Source organism: Ovis aries, chromosome 1 (assembly GCF_016772045.2).
Source record: "Ovis aries strain OAR_USU_Benz2616 breed Rambouillet chromosome 1, ARS-UI_Ramb_v3.0, whole genome shotgun sequence".
Taxonomy (NCBI): domain Eukaryota; kingdom Metazoa; phylum Chordata; class Mammalia; order Artiodactyla; family Bovidae; genus Ovis; species Ovis aries.
This window is the reverse complement of record NC_056054.1, coordinates 26,169,410-26,188,809: the sequence shown is the minus strand read 5'-3', so window position 1 is coordinate 26,188,809 and position 19,400 is coordinate 26,169,410. Positions and strand designations below refer to the sequence as shown.

The 19,400-nt window shown below is 35.8% G+C and overlaps 1 protein-coding gene across 12 annotated transcripts in view; it reads right to left on the bottom strand.

Annotated features, from left to right (window-relative positions):
• OSBPL9 (oxysterol binding protein like 9) overlaps positions 1-19,400 on the bottom strand; it is a 270,472-nt gene that overhangs the window by 19,968 nt on the left and 231,104 nt on the right. For 5 of the 12 annotated variants that reach the window (XM_042247965.1, XM_012139203.3, XM_012139353.3 and 2 more), the window contains 5 exons: positions 18,603-18,653; positions 8,211-8,249; positions 4,588-4,678; positions 3,157-3,261; positions 336-495 (listed from right to left, as the gene is read on the bottom strand). In XM_042247965.1, the coding sequence (XP_042103899.1) occupies positions 336-495; positions 3,157-3,261; positions 4,588-4,678; positions 8,211-8,249; positions 18,603-18,653 (446 nt within the window). The remainder of the gene's footprint in view (positions 1-335; positions 496-3,156; positions 3,262-4,587; positions 4,679-8,210; positions 8,250-18,602; positions 18,654-19,400) is intronic. The other 7 variants (XM_012139276.3, XM_004001966.4, XM_004001967.5 and 4 more) reach the window with 3 other exon arrangements.

The window sequence follows — 19,400 nt, the reverse complement described above, 5'->3', positions numbered from 1 at the left end:
TACCCTCCCTCTTATATGAATAATTCCTAGCATCCTCACTTTCAGTTGACCCTCTCCTAGTGTTGGTTCTACAGAAATAAGGCCCAAAGTTCAAAGAACAACACTGGCATGTTACCACAAGTGATGCTAACTTATTCCATTTGAATTAAATCAGAAGTAAAATCAACATTCTCACAGAACTAGCCTTGCTCAGTAAGTCAACTGAAAATAAGCTGTCTTTTTCATTTTTTCCAAATAATTTTTAAAGGAGCTTGTCATTAACACCAGTTTCAAAATCAAATCACATTTTTAAAAATCAGGAGACTCATTTCAATACAGTTAGTTCACCTACTCACTCTATTAAGCGCTTTGGTGATGAGCCACTCTGATGAAATTCATCTGCATCATAGAATTCATCTTCACTGCTAGAGTAAGAGAACTCTGGGACTGTGTTTGGAGACAAGTTGACATGGCTTGGAGAAGTCAGACTGCTACTAGGGGGTGAGTGGCCACTGCCTAGAAAGTTAAAATAGTTTTAAATTAGACAATGTTGGTAATAGAAAGGAAGATATTAGGAAGATGGGGTCAAAGCAGACCTATTAAAATCAAGAAAAGATTTAAGTTGGCAGAAGTCCCTAGACTATTTGTAAAGAAAATCAACATTTAAACTAGACAAACAAAAAGGCAAATCACATTACAGAATGGGACGCAGCCTTCTAAATAAATGAAAAAATGCTATGTCTCTTTGATAATCATCTGGGGTTCATTGTTTAGTAATAAAAAATAACAATGAAAGTATCAAACAGAACAGTGAAGTATTGAGAGCAATTTAAAAAGTATTTACTGAGCATCTAAGGACTCTCAGGCAATTTATGCCAAACTGCTACCAATGTCTGGTGGAGAGTAAAGTCACTGCTGACAATTTAAAAGCCAATGCCACACTTCCAGAAGAAACAAGAACAGCTGCAATAAAAATGAATCCAGAGCCCACTCATGGATTTTTAGCCCATTCCACGGTCTACGCTTCAACAGTTTTGAGAGCACATCCACCTGCCACTCTCAGTTACCATGCTCACAAAGATATTTTTAAAACATAAACACAGAAAGTTTGCTGCCTAAATAGGCAAAGCTTATTGTGTGAATGCCAGAGATAGTTCATCTTAGCAAATGATTTTACTCCCCACCCACCTGCCCTGCTCCATACCAGCAATAAGATGGGAAATAAATTTTCCCTAATTGAAATAAGGGGAAAAAAATGACAGAGAAATGAAGAAAGAGACCAGGAAATACAAATGATTAAGTAATATGCAAACAGTCCTGGCAACCACACAAAACTGAAAATGTATTCAAGAAGAAAATGAGTTAGAATGGGAACTGCAATCCAAAGAACTGAGTTTTCCTTATGAGAAAAAACATGTTTTATGTGTTAATGACAGAGATAAAGGAAAGAAAGATGAAGAATTTAGGTTGAAAAATCAAACAACATAAACCACAAAAGATTTCTTTAAATCCAGCTACTCTAAAATGTTATATATTTATAATGCCTCCTGGAATAATTTATCCTAAATTATTTATAACTAATTAATGACTCTAAACTTCATGTACATAAAAAATGCGAACTTTTTCAAAGTTGTAACTGACTAGTATTTTATATTTCCAAATGGATATATTTTAGCTATTTCAAAATTCTAACATAATTCCTTATAAAAAAAAGAAACACAGATACCATTTTTAAAATGGCAAAGTGTAATGATATACAGAAGAAAGTCAGCCAAACATTTCAACCTTATTATTCAAATTGCTTATCATCACTTTAAAGTTTCAAATAAGAGCGCACTTCTTGTTGCTTGCTTTTTTTGAAAATTAAGAAGACATATGGTTCAGGCTGCTAAATATTAAAAATCCAAAGTAACAGCATCAGCATCTTTACTAATTCAAATTTCATACTGGGCTAAAAATCACAAGGTAGCTTTTCATTATTACACAGGAACTTCCCACCCAGCAGAGAATCTGTGGAGCAATAGCAGGGGCTCATCTCCCATGTCCTTCACGTGGTTTTGATTTTGGCCTCCAGGTGTAATAGGGACAAAAACCAAGTGCTCCCTTGAGTTTGGTTCAACTGGTAACTCAACATCAACCTGATTAGTTTTAAAATAAGGAATAAATCTATACTAAATTGATAGCATCCTTGTGAATCAGAGAAAAAAATAAAGACCAGGAATCTAAACAAATTAAGAAAATGCAAATTAAATCAAGTATCCTTTTATACTTATAAAATTGGTGAAAAATGTGACGGATAAATCTATCCATAAAAATATATTATGTGCCCGAGTTTCTGTTCAAGAGTATTCCCTGAAACACTGCTTATAATAGGAAAATACTGCAATCAACCTAAATGTCCATCACAAGGAAAATAGCTTGAGCAGCTTTAAAAAGTATGTTGCAGACCTAAGTGTATAAACACAGAAAGCTCTCTAAATGTTTCTCAGTTAAATGAAAATTGAGAAAGTCACAGAGCCATATGATCTCATTTAGGTTAGAACAAAAACAGCAATAAAAGTATGCAATACAGGTAGACATGTACATACATGTATGCAAACAACAAACAGTAAAGAAGATTTACAGCTTTTGTTCTCATATTTCTGTATTATTTGATTCCTTTACAATAAGAGAGTATATAAATCTAACCTGAGCAATTTTTTTTAAAAAGCCAATACATATCTTCAAAATAAATCTCAACAAATACACAAAATTCTGCAATAATTTATTTCATACAAATTATCACTTCAGTTCAGTTCAGTCGCTCAGTCGTGTCCGATTCTGCGACCCCATGAATCGCAGCATGCCAGGCCTCCCTGTCCATCACCAACTCCTGGAGTTCACTCAAACTCACGTCCATCAAGTCAGAGATGCCATCCAGTCATCTCATCCTCTGTCGTCCCCTTTTCCTCCTGCCCCCAATCCCTTCCAGCATCAGAGTCTTTATAATTATTATTAAATGTCTGGTTCAATCACAAAGCTAACCATACCTCATAGATGGAACTATAAAGGTAAAACTAAGGTATCTCCAGTGCAAAATATACCACCTTTCTTCAATGTTTTCCCATCAGTAATCAAACACAAATCTCAGATGTTAATGGGCAGTTATGAGAAGTAAAGGAATCACACAATCTGTACCTGTACTATTTGGTGTTGGAGTCTGATGATGTCCCAAGGTTGCTAATACAGGTCCAACTGGTAGAGAAGATGGACGCTGCTCTGACTTACACAACTGAGTAGGTTCTAGGAGATTTAAGATGTGAAATAAGTGAGAGAAAAAGCCAAACACAACTTTTAACTACAACTCTGTGGAATTCAAAATTTTAAAGACCAGTAACTTTTGAGACTGTACTCCAATAAGTCACTTTTCATGCTGCTACTCCTTTCTGATGCCCTATCTTCCTTAAACTCAATGATGGTAGGCTACTGAGTACTGAGACACTAAGTGGGATTTCAAAGACTAGTCAAGATAAGACAATATCTTAGTACAATTGCTCTGTACAACCAGCAAATGCTTCTGATGATAAACTGTTTCCTCCCCAAGGATGGGCTTCCCAAATGGCTCAGAGGTAAGGAATCTGTTTGCCAATGCATCAGACCTAAGAAATTTGGGTTTGATCCCCAGGTTGGGAAGATCCTCTGAAGGAGGGTATAGAAACCCACTCCAGTATTCCTGTCTGGAGAATCCCATAGACAGAGGAGCCTGGTCCATAGGTTGCAAAGAGTTGGACACGACTGAGCAACTTAACAGGCACACAGCAGGCACCCGAGGATTAAACCACATGTAAAATCTAAAATGTGGCACATTACTTCCTCTTTAGTCTCATGAGATATTATGCTCCTAATTTTCTCCTAAGGAAAAAAAATTCCTAAAAAGACCTCACATACGTAAGTAATTTTAAAAAGATTTTTTTTCCCCCAGTAAAATTTCTGACTTAACTTCATCACCAATGAGAACATTTCAGCCAACAACTGAAATTTTGGATACCACAAAAAAGTAAAAGGAATCAGTGGGTGTTGGACCTAAGCCCTCCTTTGCCAGTTTAAAAAAATATATATTTATTACTCTATCCTTAAAAATACACATGTGTAACTAATCAATAGGCATCAAAAATTTCATTCCTCGCTTTCTCATTATCCTGAAGTCCACCATAAAGAAATCACTTGTATAATTCAGAGTTATAAAGAATACACAAAAATAGAACATTTCTGGGTTACCTTCAAGTAGATCAAGGTATATTATGTTTTCCTTGGTAGCCATGAATCCTAGGTCATAGGATTCAGTCCTATCAGCTAATTCAAGTAATCATGTTTGTCTTCCATCTCACTTTGAAAACCAAAACCTTTTGAATTGTGTTTTAAAAGCTCCAATCCCAAAAACAGTATCATTTTTTTCCAGTTCATTTTTGGCTGTATTTGTGTGTGAGATTCCTTTTACTTATTTAAAAGAAAAAAGAGAGAGAGAGAGACAGAGAGAGAGAGCTCTTCAAGATTACTACAACTGCCATTAAAAATTTTTTGTTGTTATTAATGAATCTGTGAAACATTTTTCCAAATACTATACTATACCTGGAGGTAAGACAGTCTGGGAAGGCATTGTGTTGACCACAGGTTCCAAGGGACTAGGTTGATATATTGCATCCACAGGATTAATAGTACTCTGAAGTAAAGAAGCACAGTATAGTTATTTTTATTGTAATTACCCTTCTGGTGTTGACCCTCTCAAATGTATGAAATGCCCACATTTCTGACAGCAAAGTCCTGGGAGCAGCAATACAGACATGTTGGTCAAATTTCAAGGAGGAAATAAAACAACTTTACTATACAGCAGGCTAAGAGTTTCTCATAAAAAAATTTCTCAAAAAGCATAGTAAGGAGGAAAAATGAATGAATCTGTCACATAGAAAGGTGAAGCCAAACGAAAACACATGGAAAGAGTTGTAGAATGGTTTCAGGAAGCCAAAACAATAAATTCTCAATTCAACTCAGTGCTTCTCAAATTTTTAATTCAACACAAATATCAAAGTGGGGAGAAATGCTCTTACTTTGGAATTAATGAGCATTATACCTATGACGAGCTAATACACTTGCACCACTATAATCTTATCTTTACACCCCATACTATTGCCACCTTCCATCAATGTGTATTGCACTGTATAGGCATCTAGTTTTACAGTCACTAAAGGCAAAGAAACGTATCTCCTAATCGGTTGTTGGGGGGAAGAAAGCTTTTTTTTCTGGAGGATTTAGAAGGAAAATACTCAAACATGTAGTTACATTTGAGAGAGAGAGAAAGCCTAGGTTTTCTGACTCCAAGCCAAGAAACTATTTTGCCAGCATAATGGTATTTTAAAAACAAGACTCCACAGCTTCCTGATTTTCTTTTTTTTTGGAGGGTGAGATTTTAAACCAAGGTCTTTGCCAAAATAAAGTTTAAATCCACCATTTAGAAGACTACATTAGATAAAAACCAAGAAATAAAATCTTAAGTTCTTCAGCTTTCCTTGATCTGGAAAACTAAACTTCAAATATGTATTAGGTAGAGCTTATAACAGAAAATACTAAAATAGAATTAGAAAAGATGTATTTTACTGATGAGTTTCAAAAGCATTTGTGAAAATTTAAAAGCACCTAACAATGGAAACTGAGATAATGGGAAAGTTTCTTATAGCATTCTTATTTAATACCTAACTTTTTTCTTAAATCCCCTCTCTGTATATAGGAAAATCACTAAATCAGATCTCCTAAATTAAGTAATTTAAACATAAGAATTCTTTCACAACAGTCTATCTACCATAAATATTCTAGGCCTAGGAAATAAAGGACACAGAGAAGAAACTCTGAAAACAATAATTAATAATTTATAAAGTGGGGAAGGTTCCAAACCATTAGGAAAAGCACAGAAACAGAGACTCAGAACTTGAATTTCTAGAATCCTTGCTCTACCAGTGACCTGGCAAGTCTAATCTGCTATGGGCCTCACTTTCCCAATGTATAAAATGAAGAAATATCTGGATGCTATGGTCTCTAAGGGCTTTCTGGTTATTACTTTAGAATTCTATTTTCAGATACCAGGCTGGGCCATAATAACTAAACAAGTGTCTCAACAATCCTGGAGCTGTTCTTAGAATATATTTCTTACTTTTACATAGTAATTTTTCTCTAAAGGGACCCAGGTGCTTTAACAAAGGCAAAATCCCACTTCTAATACTTTGAGCCACAGGAACAAGAACATGCTGCCTCCTTATTCTCACCTATTACATTAATGTCAGTAAAATTTATAAAGACACTAAGAAAATAACTTTGGGAAAATGGACCAGAATTCTATCTTTTGAATGCAATGTTCCGTTTTTCAAAAGCCCAAGATTAGGCTTGTCAATCCCACAGAACACTTTTAGACTTTTAAAGATGTATGTTAAAGGTACCAAATATTTCTTGCTGCTGTTGTTAACAGAAAATACAACTATTCTACACATATCTAACAATCTGTGATCAATCAACTTCAGGCTAAAATATGTCAAATAACATTCTACGCTTTGCTTTAAAAGAGAACATGAAGAGCTTGAGAAGTGCAAACAAATGACAATCCCAAGCCCTAATCTGTTAACATTAATAAAGTTCATGCAATACAACACAAAATATATTAATTATATATACATAAGGTATGTATAGCTAACATTTATTGAGTACTATGTGCCTACTATCTTACAACAACCCTCTTGAGGTAGAAGTCACTTTTCTTTATAGATGAGGAAAAGAAGACTCAAAGGTTAAGTAACTTGCCTATAGTCACAGCTAGTAAGTGGCAGGGCTAGGTCCTAGCAGTCTGGGTTCAAGGCCTAAACCATAAACAACTCCTTTAAAAAAAAAAAATAAATAAATAAAAACTCTTAAGGAAAAATGCTATGGTCCCTACTCAAATGATTCAAATAGGTCTGTTTTCTATAAGTTTAGATTTTCTATGAGTATAAACTTTCTAGATGTTTTTAAACTGCAAATAAGCAAACATTTTTGGTATGCTTTATAAAACTGTTGTTTAACATAATAAAAAGTAATTGATGTGCTTTGAGGGAAAAGAGATAAAAATAACTGCCATAATTAATTTTCCTTAAGGTATTAGGGAACCATGAAATTCTAGATAACTTACTTACATAGTCTTTTTCCATGAGGCTTATAATCTTAACTGCTATCTCAGGAAGAGGTATGTTATATTGTATTGTGTTTATATCACATAGTTCTATTAAATCACCAAGGCTCAAACCCTGAATTCATACTGTGAAGAGAAACAAAAATTTCAACGTGTTTAAGAATTCAAAATTTTAAAATGTTTCTCTTATCTCTGTTTTCTCAAGAAATATGTAAATAACACAGACATCTAACTTGGTGTTCATTTTAAAGCAAACAAAAACATAACATACTCATCCTTTCAAGTATAATCATAAGATGGTTTTGAAGATTTACAAAATGAGTTTGCAGACCTCTGGCATTTGTAAAGCCTCAAGACTAAAAAAAGAGATTGCCTCATGCTTCAAAAATACAGTGTGAACACAAGTCACACATGTATCATAAAATCAGGGAAGCTTAAACTGCAAACCTTCAAACTCTAACTTTTATTTCCAATCAAATTTTCTTTATGGTGGGCAAGCTGAATATAAGGAAGAGTAAAAAACCAACGGGAAGAAAGAAGAGAAAATGGCTATATGTGAAAAAATTCACATTGCAACCTGCTGCTACAAAAAAGCAGTATACACCAAAGTGGCAGTGACAGCTAACACAATACACAAAATCTAAAAAGGAAAACATATAATTAGATTAAGATGTTTCAGTACTGTGCCCCCTACTTTCATTAGCAACAGTTTGCCAAGAAATGTAGCACTGTGAGTTATGCAGTATTTAGTCATAAAAGCCACATTTTTACACCATGATTTACCCGTCAAGTTAACACATGCAAGGTGATTCAATAAGAACCAACACTTAATTTTAAGATCTAAATTTCCCCTCCAAATGATTGCTGAAAGGCGGCCAACTGTAAGAGCTTAAGGAAAATTGCAAGAATCAACAATAGAGAGCAGTGAGTGGGTAAAAAGAGGGATTTGTATTGAAAAATAAGTGGAAATTCAGGCTTCTCCTGACATAACTGGTTATTAATGCTCTGCAGAAGTAAAGCGGAGTAAAGATTAGATTAAACTTACTATAATTCCATCTGCGTGATTCTCCACAATATACTGGTCCTTAAGGAGAAATGTTAAAAATATTAACTTCATTCTTTAAGTTAACGCCTTGTGTACTCTCTTCCCTAGTAAGAAAGCTTATTTTACTGTGTAAGCAACAATGTTAGAAAACTACTAATCTGTTTCCACTAATATAATTTCACTTGTCCATTCCTAGCCAAACAGAATTCTAACCAAGAACATGGGAATTATTTTTCTATACAGGCATTTAATTATTTGTAGAAATATCCTATTGAACTGTGTAGTCACATTGGTACCAATGATTAAAGGAGACACATTAATTGAGGATTAAAGGTCCTAAATACTTCCGAGTTTAATTTTATAGCAAATTATTCTGACTCTCCACACCCCCAATCTCTTACTGTACTGTAAAGATATGACAATCATATATCTTTAAAAACTTAGGATAGACACAACTTCCCATACTCTGGCTACCAGCCCCCAAATTATATTCTTATAAATAGATGGCCTGATTTTTGTCTCAGTAATGATAATTAATATAACCACAGAATACTACCTGGCAGATATTTTGCATACAGCCATAGACCTCAGAGATATTCCAGTCTACCACAATAAAACAAATATCACAATAAAGCAACTCACACAAAGTTTTTGGTTTCCCAGTGCACATAAAAGTTGTATTTACACTATCCTGGTAGCTTATCAAGTGTGCAGCAGCATTATGTCTTTAAAAACAATGTCCATACCTTAATTTTAAATACTTTATTGCTAAAAAATGCTAACCATCATCTGAGCCTTCAGTGAGCTGCAGTAGTAATATCGAAGACCACTGATCACAGATCGCCATAACAAGTATAGTAATAATGAAAAAGTCTGAAATACTGTGAGAATTACCAAAATGTGACAGACCACAAAGTGAGTAAATGCTGCTGCAAAAATGACACCAATAGACTTGCTCGACACAAGGCTGCCACAAACCTTCAATTTGTAAAAGGTAGTATCTGCAAAATGCAACAAAGCAAGATATGTGTGTATATTAATTTACCTATTCCACCTACAACTCTATCAAGTAGGTACTATTATTATCCCCCCTGGATAGATGAGAAAACTGAGAAAGTGTGAGAAGCCAGGACTCCAAGACATATAGTTTAGTTCCAGAACTCATGCTCCTTAAGACTCGTCTCTCCTCTCCAAGGATGTACTTAAGAAGAAGTTGGTGGAAAGTTATAGAACATATTTGTTCCAGTAACTATAATCCATCTATTAGTAATACACAGACAATATATTTAGCTTAAAACTGTTAATGTTTCAACTCCATACTATCAGGAAGCTTTCAAGTTTTAACAGAAATTGATATTTGGTTTTGGTTTTAAAGTTAACAGCCAAGTTATATCTCAATTATGTTTAACCCTTTAACTATGGAGTTTACTCAGAATCTACAACACTGAAGGGTTAATCAAGAACAATTTAAAGATTAGGGCATAATTTTTTTAAAAAAAGCATTAACACAGCAGGCCTGAAATAGCTATCCTTAGAAAAGCCTGCCTACAAAGTTGGCCTTTGGCTGGTGTCTGGGAACTTGGATTTTAGGAGGGCACCTCATTGTGCCTGAACTGCTTAAGCAACCCAAATGGTTGATTTATACTGAACACCTGCTTTCCTTTTGGGACTCTGGAATTTTGCTAAATGCAAGGTAGAGAGTGCTTACAGGACAAGACCCCAATAAAAACTTTGGGCGCCGAGTCTCTGATAAGCTTCCCTGGCAGACATTTCACATGTGTTGTCACAATTTGTTGCTGGAGGAATTAAGCACACCTTGTAGGATCGCACTGGGAGAAGACTCTGGAAGTCTGGGCCTAGTTTCCTCTGAATTTGGCCCCATGTGCCTTCTTCCTTTGCTGATTTTGCTTTGGCTCCTCTGCTGTAATAAACCGTATCTGTGAGGACAGCTACATGCTGTGCCCTCCAAGCCCATCGCCAAAGCCAGGGGTGACCTTATAACCTGCCAACACAATGCATACTTTCTTTGCATATCCTTGAGAATAAAAGCATGTTGATAAGTACATAATTCATGCTGGGATTTGCACAAGTAAATTAGATATATATTTACAATATCCAAAGTTTCAGTAATTCTTAATAGAGGCAGTTGAAAATAAAATCTTGAGAACTATAGAGAAAGGAAAATTTTAAAGTTTCTTGCTCAGATGATATTTTATTTTACTTTTAGTTTTCTACTAACTTCTAAACATTAAATTGATTTTTTCTAAAGAATTTTCTCCGAAATACATGTAAGCGGCAATAAAGTGGAAAGAAACACGGGGTAGATTAAAATTTCCAAAAATGGCCCCAACAAGAGGTAGAGTTCATGGCCCCATCCTCAAAACTTTGTAATTGTCTCTACCAATAAACATAAAAGAAGTGACTACGACTTCTGAGACCAGGTCACAGAAATGCCTTGTTTTCTTAGAACCCAATTACCACACCGTGAGAAAGGCCAAAAAAGAACTATGTGGAGGAGAACCTCGGCTGCAGCTCAATTTCCCAAGCACGTGAGTGAGTCATCTTGAAAGGGCATCCTTTGGTACCTCCCCCTATCCCTACAATTAGGGAACAACAGGTACCGCGTGAAACAGAAACAAGTCATGAGGCCTAGCCAAATTATCCCAGATTTGTGAGCAAAATAAATGACTGCTATTTTAAGGCAGATTACACAGGTTTGTTATATAGCAACACATTATTGATATAGTACATCATATTATCTAAGAAAACCACCACTTTTACTTCTGGTGTAACTTAAATAAACTGAAATATCCAGTTTTAAGATAAATAAGTACTAGGAATGTAATGTACAACATGCTACATATAACTAACACTGCTGTATGTTATATATGAAAGTGGCTAAGAAAGTAACCTTAAGAGTTCTTATCACACAAAATTTTTTTTCTATTTCTTTGATTTTGTATCTAAATGACATAATGGATGCTCACTAAACAGACTGTGATAAACTTTTATGATGTATTAATAGTAAAGTCAATCACACCCATAACTTAAACAGTACAGTCTCCTGTATCTCAATAAAACTGGAAGAAAAAAATAAACTTAAATATCTGACAATTTTTCCCTCAAAGTGTTCTCAATAATAAATGCTATATACAGGGTATTTTAAGGCAGGGTTTACTATTTTTGTTACCGTTGTGCTTTATCTTTCAAGGCAGAGTCAAATCTAGATGAACCTACAGACTATTAAACGCCTTACTACCAATCCATTCCCATCATGAACTTAAGGAATTTTGTTCTATTATTTTAAAGGGTTTACAACACTCATTCCCACCCCCACCCTACCTTTCTTTTTAAAAATTTTATTGTTCTTGTTTTGTATGTAAACCACAAGTTGCCTTTTATCAGGGTCAGCTAAAGCTCAATTTCAAGTACTACTGAACCAGAGATTCAATTGAAATCAATGTGAATTATGTTAATTAAACAAAGAAAGGATCTAATGCTATTTCCCACTTAGATTATAAATATGTTTATCAGATTTTACATCCCTCATTCCTTAGTACAATGGATATTCTCTTCTTTAAACAAACCAACATGACTGAGATCTGGAAATATGGTCATAACAAAAACACCAGCACAACATAATTTGGGAAGACTTTTGACCATAATTATAGACTCCAGTATTTTAAAACCATGCCTACCAACAAAATCCATGAAATATATTCCCATCTTTCTAATAAGGAAATGGAGTCTAATGAAAGCTCTCTTAATTATGAGCCTATACATGTGCTTATTCCATAAAATAAAAAATAAATATGCTATGGAGATGAAAGAAAATTTTCAATTCAGTTTGATGACATTCAACAAATGGGACTAGGACAACTGGATATCCACATTAAAAAAAAAAAAAAAAGAACTTGGATCCATACCTCGCACCACAAAGATTAACTCAAAGTAGATTATACATTGACTTAAAATGTAAGAGCTAAAACTATAAGACTCAAAAGAAAACAGGAATAAATCTTTGTAACTGAGGCTTAGGCAATGATTTCTCAGAAAAATCATCAAAGCCAAAAGCAACAGAAGACTGATAAATTGGATTTCATCAAACTTAAAATTTGCATGCTTCTCAGGACACTATAAAGAAAGTAAAAGGACAACCCACAGACTTGAAGAAAAATTTCTTAAGTCATATATCTGATAAGTTGTATCCAGAAGACATAAAATCACCCTTACAACTAAATAGTAAGATTAAAATATCCATCTAAAAAAATGTACAAAGAATGTGAACACTTTTCCAGAAGTGCAAATGAAAATCACTGTGAGACACCACTAGAACGGCTACAATCAAAAAGACAATCACAAATGGTGGTGAGGACGTGGAGCAAACAGAACCTTTTTGCATTATGAATAGAATATAAACTGGTGTGGCTGTTTTGAAAAGTAGTCTAGCATTTTCTCAAAAAGTTAAACAGAGAGTTACCCTAAGCCAGTAACTCCACTCCTAGGTATGTACTTAATAGAAATGAAAATAAGCATCCACACAAAAACATCATACACAAATGTTCAGAGAGGCATTATTGATAATTGTCAAAAACTGAAAACAAGCCAACTGTTGTATATCATAAATAAAATGCAGTATATCATTCAAAAGAATATTATTCAACAATAAAAAGGAATTCGGTCCTGATTCATGCTACAACATAGATCAACCTTGAAAACATTATACTAAGTGAAAGAAGCCTGTCACAAAATACCAGATAGTATATGATCCTAAATATATAAAAGGTCCAGAATAGGCAAGTCTGTGCTGTGGCATGTGTACTCAAGTCATGTTTGACTCTGTGACCCGATGGATGGTAGCCTGCCAGGCTCCTCTGTCCATGGAATTTTCTAGGCAAAAGTAATGGAATGGGTTGCTATATCCTACTGCAGGAGATGTTCCCAACCAGGAGGTCGAACCTACCTCTCCTGAATTGGCAGGTGCATTCTTTACCACTGTACCACTTGGGAAGCCCCATAGGCAAGTTTAAGACAGAAAATAGATTAGTAGTTGCCAGGAATTAAAGGAGAGGCAGGAGCAAGGGTGAGTGAGGGAAAGAGGTATAGGGATTGAACTCTTCATAGGTCTGGTGTTTCTTTGTTGGGGGGCGGTGATAAAGATGGACTAAAATTAGATTATAGTGATAGCTGTAAAACTTTGTAAACATACCAAAAAACATTAAAGCATAAACTTTAAATGAGTGAATTTTATGATGCATGTGAGAGTCGGACCATAAAGAAGGCTGAGTGCCGAAGAATTCATGCTTTTGAACTGTGGTGTTGGAGAAGACTCGAGAGTTTCTTGCACCGCAAGGAGATCCAACCAGTCCATCCTAAAGGAGATCAGTCCTGGGTGTTCATTGGAAGGACTGATGCTGAAGCTGAAACTCCAATACTTTGGCCACCTGATGCGAAGAACTGACTCACTGGAAAAGACCCTGATGCTGGGAAAGACTGAGGGCAGGAGGAGAAGTGGACGACAGAATATGGTTGGATGGCATCACCAACTCAATGGACATGGGTTGAGCAAACTCAGGGAGACGCAGAAGGATAGGAAAGCCTGATGTATTGCAGTCCATGGGGTCGCAAAGAGTCGGACACGACTGAGCGACTGAACAACAAGAAAATCTCATTAAAAAAAAGTCTGATAAATTAATGAATGCTGAGATGTGAAGAAAAAGTCTACACAGAAAAATATTCTAAGGAAAGAATCTGGGATCCAAGGATAACTTAAAGATATGTCTACTTTAAAAGTATCTAGGTGGCACAGTGGTAAAGGATGTCTGCCAATGCAGGAGATGCAAGAGACGTGGGTTTGATCCCTGGGTTGGGAAGATCCCCTAGAGGACGAAATGGCAACCCACTCCAGTATTCTTGTCTGGAAAATTCCATGGACAGAGGAGCCTGGCAGGCTACAGTCCACGAGGTCGCAGCATCAGACATCACTGAGCACACAGCACATGACACGGTCAGACAACTCAGTTCTAAAATTATAATCTAGAGTTGTGAAGTCCAGTCTGGAAGCCACTAGTCACATGTAGCTATTCAGCAGCTGAATGTGGCTAGTTCAAAGTATAAAACATACCCAGGATAGTAATGACTTAGTGCCAAGGGAGGACGGGAGGGTAAATGAAATATTTCATTAGTGAATGAATTTTTATATTGATTACATGTTGAAATGATATTATTTTGGATATAATGAGTTAAATAAAATACATTATTAATTTCCCTTGCTTGTGTGAGTTGTGACTTCTGGTCATATCACCTAATCTTGATGAACTGGTCAAGCCCTCTGCTCTAGGGGTCTCCCAGATTATCTTCACGCTGCTCCCTCCCCTCACTCCTTACTTCCTCTGCAGTTCCCCATGAATGGAACACTGCTGTCTCTACCTATGGTTCAAAGGAAGAATTAAGTTATATAAGCTAACACAACTTACCTGAAAATTCCAATAATCAAGGAATGCCCAAACTTTGCTACACATTAGAATCAAGCTGGGAGCTGCAAAATCCAGTGCCTAGATTGACACACCACAGCAACTACAAGAATGTCTGGGAATAGGAATCATGCATCAGAAATGTTAAAGGCCCCCCTGGTGGTTCTAACATGCAGCAAAGTTTGGGAATCAATGCACTAATCATTCAGGCAGGTGGGACGCTTTAGGGGATGAGAATTAAAAGGAAAGACTCAGAAAACTGGAAGAAGATTAAAACCCAACCTCTGCATACTAATTCAACCCCAAACAAGGAAGGTATCAAATTATCTATATTCTTTTTTTGGCCATGTCTATTTGGAGTCTCAGATGAAAGTATCTTTCCCAGCTATCTTTCCAGAGTAGCTGATTCCAAAATTTTATTAACCCACCAGGGCAGAATAATCCCCCAAAGTAACTATAACAATTTATATTCTCATCAGTTCTCAAAATTATACCAACATGCCATTTGGTGGCTTTAAAATTTATGCCCTCCTAGAGAGGTTTTTTTTTTTTTTCAAACTTACCAATTATTTAGGACTAATTAATGCTTGGTACCAGAGAAGGCAATGGCACTAAGAGCACTACAAACACTAATTCATTTAAGTTTCACACTACCAGTAACAGTACAGATACTATTATTATCCCATTTTATATAGGAGAAAAACAAAGCAAAGAGGGTAAATATACTTGCTCAAATGGTGGAGCAAAGATGCAAACTCAGACAGTCTGGCTCTGAAGTCCATGCTCTTAAATATAATGTAATGCTGCCTCTCATTATTAGTTAAAAACTAGTATCTTAATCATAGATTGACTGATTAGCCAAAATTAATTTACAAGGATGAGTCACATGGCTAACTAAAAAATCATACATATAGTGGAAATACTAAACCATGAGCTATTACAAATTATGTATTTTAAAAAAATGCATTCAAAATTCTCAACTACCCTGCTACGTGGCAGGCAATGTTCTAGACACTGAGGATACATCGCTGTTATGGAGTAAATGCCTATGCATCATCTCCTAATTCAAACAATGAAGCCCTAACCCCAGTGGGGCTGTATTTGGAGTAAGGGAAGTAAATTAACGTTAAATAAGGTCTTAAGGATGGGGCCCCAATCCATTAAGTGTCCTCTTAAGAAGAGACATGAGCGTTCTCATTCATGCTCACTTTCAGTGTGTACACACCAAGGGAAGGTCATGTAAGGACACAGTGAGAGGGTGGCTGCCTACAAACCAGGAAGAGTCCTCGCCAGAAACTATATCCATAGGAACCTTGATCTTGGACTTCTAGCCTTCAAAACTGAAGAAAATATATTTCTGCTGTTGAAGTCACCCAGTCTGTGGTGTTTTTGTTATGGCAGTGCAAGCATTCTAATACAAGTAGTAGATAAGACAAAGTATTCAAGATTATAGTCAGGTGTAGACGGACAATAAACAAGATACCATGTAAATATGGCTAATGATGCAAGGCCAAGAAGAAAAAGGAAACTAATGGGAGGGTAAGATTATTTTAGATAGAGTGGTCAGTAAGGTCTCTCCAAAGAGAGTTCATGAGGGTGGAAATTTGAAAAAAAGTAAGGGAGTAAATCCCAAAGTCTGGAAGAAATGCCTTCTAGGCAGAGGGGAAAGCAAATACAAATCCCTGAAGCAGAAAATGCTTGGCCTGAGAAAAAGAAAACAGGCCAATGTTGTTAGAACAGTGTAATCAAGCAAGATAAAGTGAGGGAGTAGTGATGGCTCAAACGCCATTCAGTTCAGTTCAGTCACTCAGTCATGTCCGACTCTTTGCGACCCCATGAATTGCAGCACGCCAGGCCTCCCTGTCCATCACCAACTTCTGGAGTTCACTGAGACTCACGTCCATCGAGTCAGTGATGCCATCCAGCCATCTCATCCTCTGTTGTCCCTTTCTCTTCCTGCCCCCTATCCCTCCCAGCATCAGAGTCTTTTCCAATGAGTCAACTCTTCCCATGAGGTGGCCAAAGTACTAGAGTTTCAGCTTTAGCATCATTCCCTCCAAAGAAATCCCAGGACTGATCTTCAGAATGGACTGGTACGCCATTAAGTTATGGTAAGTCATTTAGATTCCATTCCAGGGAAGTGGGAAACCATTAAGAAGATTTGAGCAGGCAAGCGACATGGCCTGACTTACACTTAAATTGTTTAAAAATACAGAGTTCACATAGAGTACATAAATAATTTGAGGGATATATCTGTACATAAAAAGCTTGAACAGTGAAATTCTTTCTGGGAAAAATTAAAAAGCCAAACTCCATTTACTTGATCCATGTTATCGATTCTAAACTGAAATACAGGTCCATTAAGCTGGGCTAAAACAAACAGGTAGCAAGTACTGACTTAATTGTACAAATTTCTAGACTAAAGTTTTTCTAATTTGAATTGTAACTTATTCAAAAGATAGAGCATCAAAAATGTTGTTCTTGGGTAGCTAAATGGTGAACTACTGAAAGAGGCTAGGCTGGCTGCTCTGTTTTACATAAAGTACTGAATGGGCTTCCCTGGTGACTCAGACTGTAAAGAATCTGCCGGCAATGAAGAAGACCCAGGTTTGATCCCTGGGTCAGGAAGATACCCTGGAGAAGGGAATGGCAACCTACTCCAGTATTCTTGCCTGGAGAATTCCATGATTTGCAGAGATGATCCAATAGTCTAAACACTATCAGTTCTCCCTCAATTTTCTAGAGAAGACATTCCCTAAAATACCTATCTACTCACACTGAGCTTAACGTTTTTTACTGGTTATCTGTATATAAGCTTTTGGGTAATTGTAGGTGCCCTAATCCACGCATGTAATTTCACAATAAAGAAAACACAAAATAAAAACCTTACCCCCCTTATGCCTCCAACCCTATTTTCCCTTTAGAATACATTCTGATCAACAAAAACAGATGGGAAATTTAGAAACATATATAGAAAATCAGGCATAGTCATCAAAAATACCTAGAAAATGAACACGAGTCCTTAAGTTTTGACACTTTAATAGCCTCAAAAGAAAATACTTCCCCTCACCCCTACACTTACAAGCTTAGTAGCCATACCATCTAAGCAGAAATGCATTTTTCTATACTATTGTGTCATTAACAATGCTAGGAAAATAGTGTTATTAGGCAAACAAGTATATACAACTGAATACGTAAAATAGACCAAATAATTAAACATTTCCAAACCTGGTTGCTGAATTTACTGCCCACCTGCTTTTAGCCACTGGCTAGAAATACAGAGGTGCAGTCAATGGTAAAAAAAAAGAGTGTATTTTTTAATACTTATTTTCAAATACTAAAATTTTTATTTCTCAAAATATGCAATCAAGTACATTTTTAGGTTGAATACACCAAATTTTTTTAGAAAAGCAGGCAATATCCATGAACTTGTTAACCAATCACAATAGCCAAAAATATTTACTCTATGAATAAAGAATAGCAGTTTATTAATGTAATTCAGTACTAGAAAAAAATGCGTAAAAAAACAATTTTATCTCCATTATACTCTTCATTATGGATGAACAAAATAACTCTGCTAAAATTCAATTCCTTTCTTCCTAAGAAAATCTTTTTTGTGAAAGATTTTGCAAAATATGTCTGTGTTTCAAGCAGTGATAATGGAAAGGGTGAGTCATTCAAATGTGCTCCCTTCCTTCCCAGCCACCATCACAAATGACTTCATCAAAAACAGGCACAGGTTAGCAAGTAACATCCAAACACAATAGTTTTTCAACAGTAACAGGAACCCCAAAATAGAACTTAAATTTACTTTAGAAACGTACTATATTTCAAAACTGAGTATTTTGGTTACTAGAGAAAAATGCCATTACATTTAAATCCCATTAAATGAAAATAATCAAAAATAAAATTTACTTACTTTAGCGATCTGTAGCAACACAATGCAGTGTTTAATTGATTCTACCATGCTCTACAAAAACAAAATACTGATTTTAGGATCTTGCCCCCAATAAAATGGCCATGTAATGTTAAAGCTTAAAATATAAAAATCAGTTCAAATACACAGGACTTTAAGTCTTCTCTACATAAGAAATACCCTCTCTGGATTTCGAGTGGGTTCTAATATATGTGTGTGTGTGTGTCCCTGTCTAACTCTTTGCGACCCTTTAGCCATGGGATTCTCTAGGGAAGAATACTGGAGTGGGTTGCTGTTTCCTTCTCCAGGGGATCTTCTGGACAGACTCAGGGATCCAACACAGGTCTCCTGTATTGCAGGCAGATTCTTCACTGTCTGAGACACCAGGGAATATGCTGACAGTGTCAAATGAAATTATTAGCAATTCTATGAATCATTTGGGAATGCCAAAAAATTGTTAATTTACACTGAATAACATCTAAGTATGGGACTGGTGGCGTAATGGATAATGCATCTGACTATGGACCAGAAGATTCTGAATAACATCTAAAGGGTTTTTAACGTTTCTAACAACGGGATATGAATCTGATTAATTTCCAAATTCTTAGATTAACAGCAGGCTATCTCAATGTAAATTCTCAAAATGTCTATTCAAGAGTTTCATGGAATTATAGAGAATAAAGGATCCTATCAAAATATTGGTGAACCTACAATACTACTATTTTTGTATCTAAAATGCTTTTATCAAAATAGAAGTTTTATTAGCAGTCTAGTACATAACGTCAGAAGGCCAGTATATCA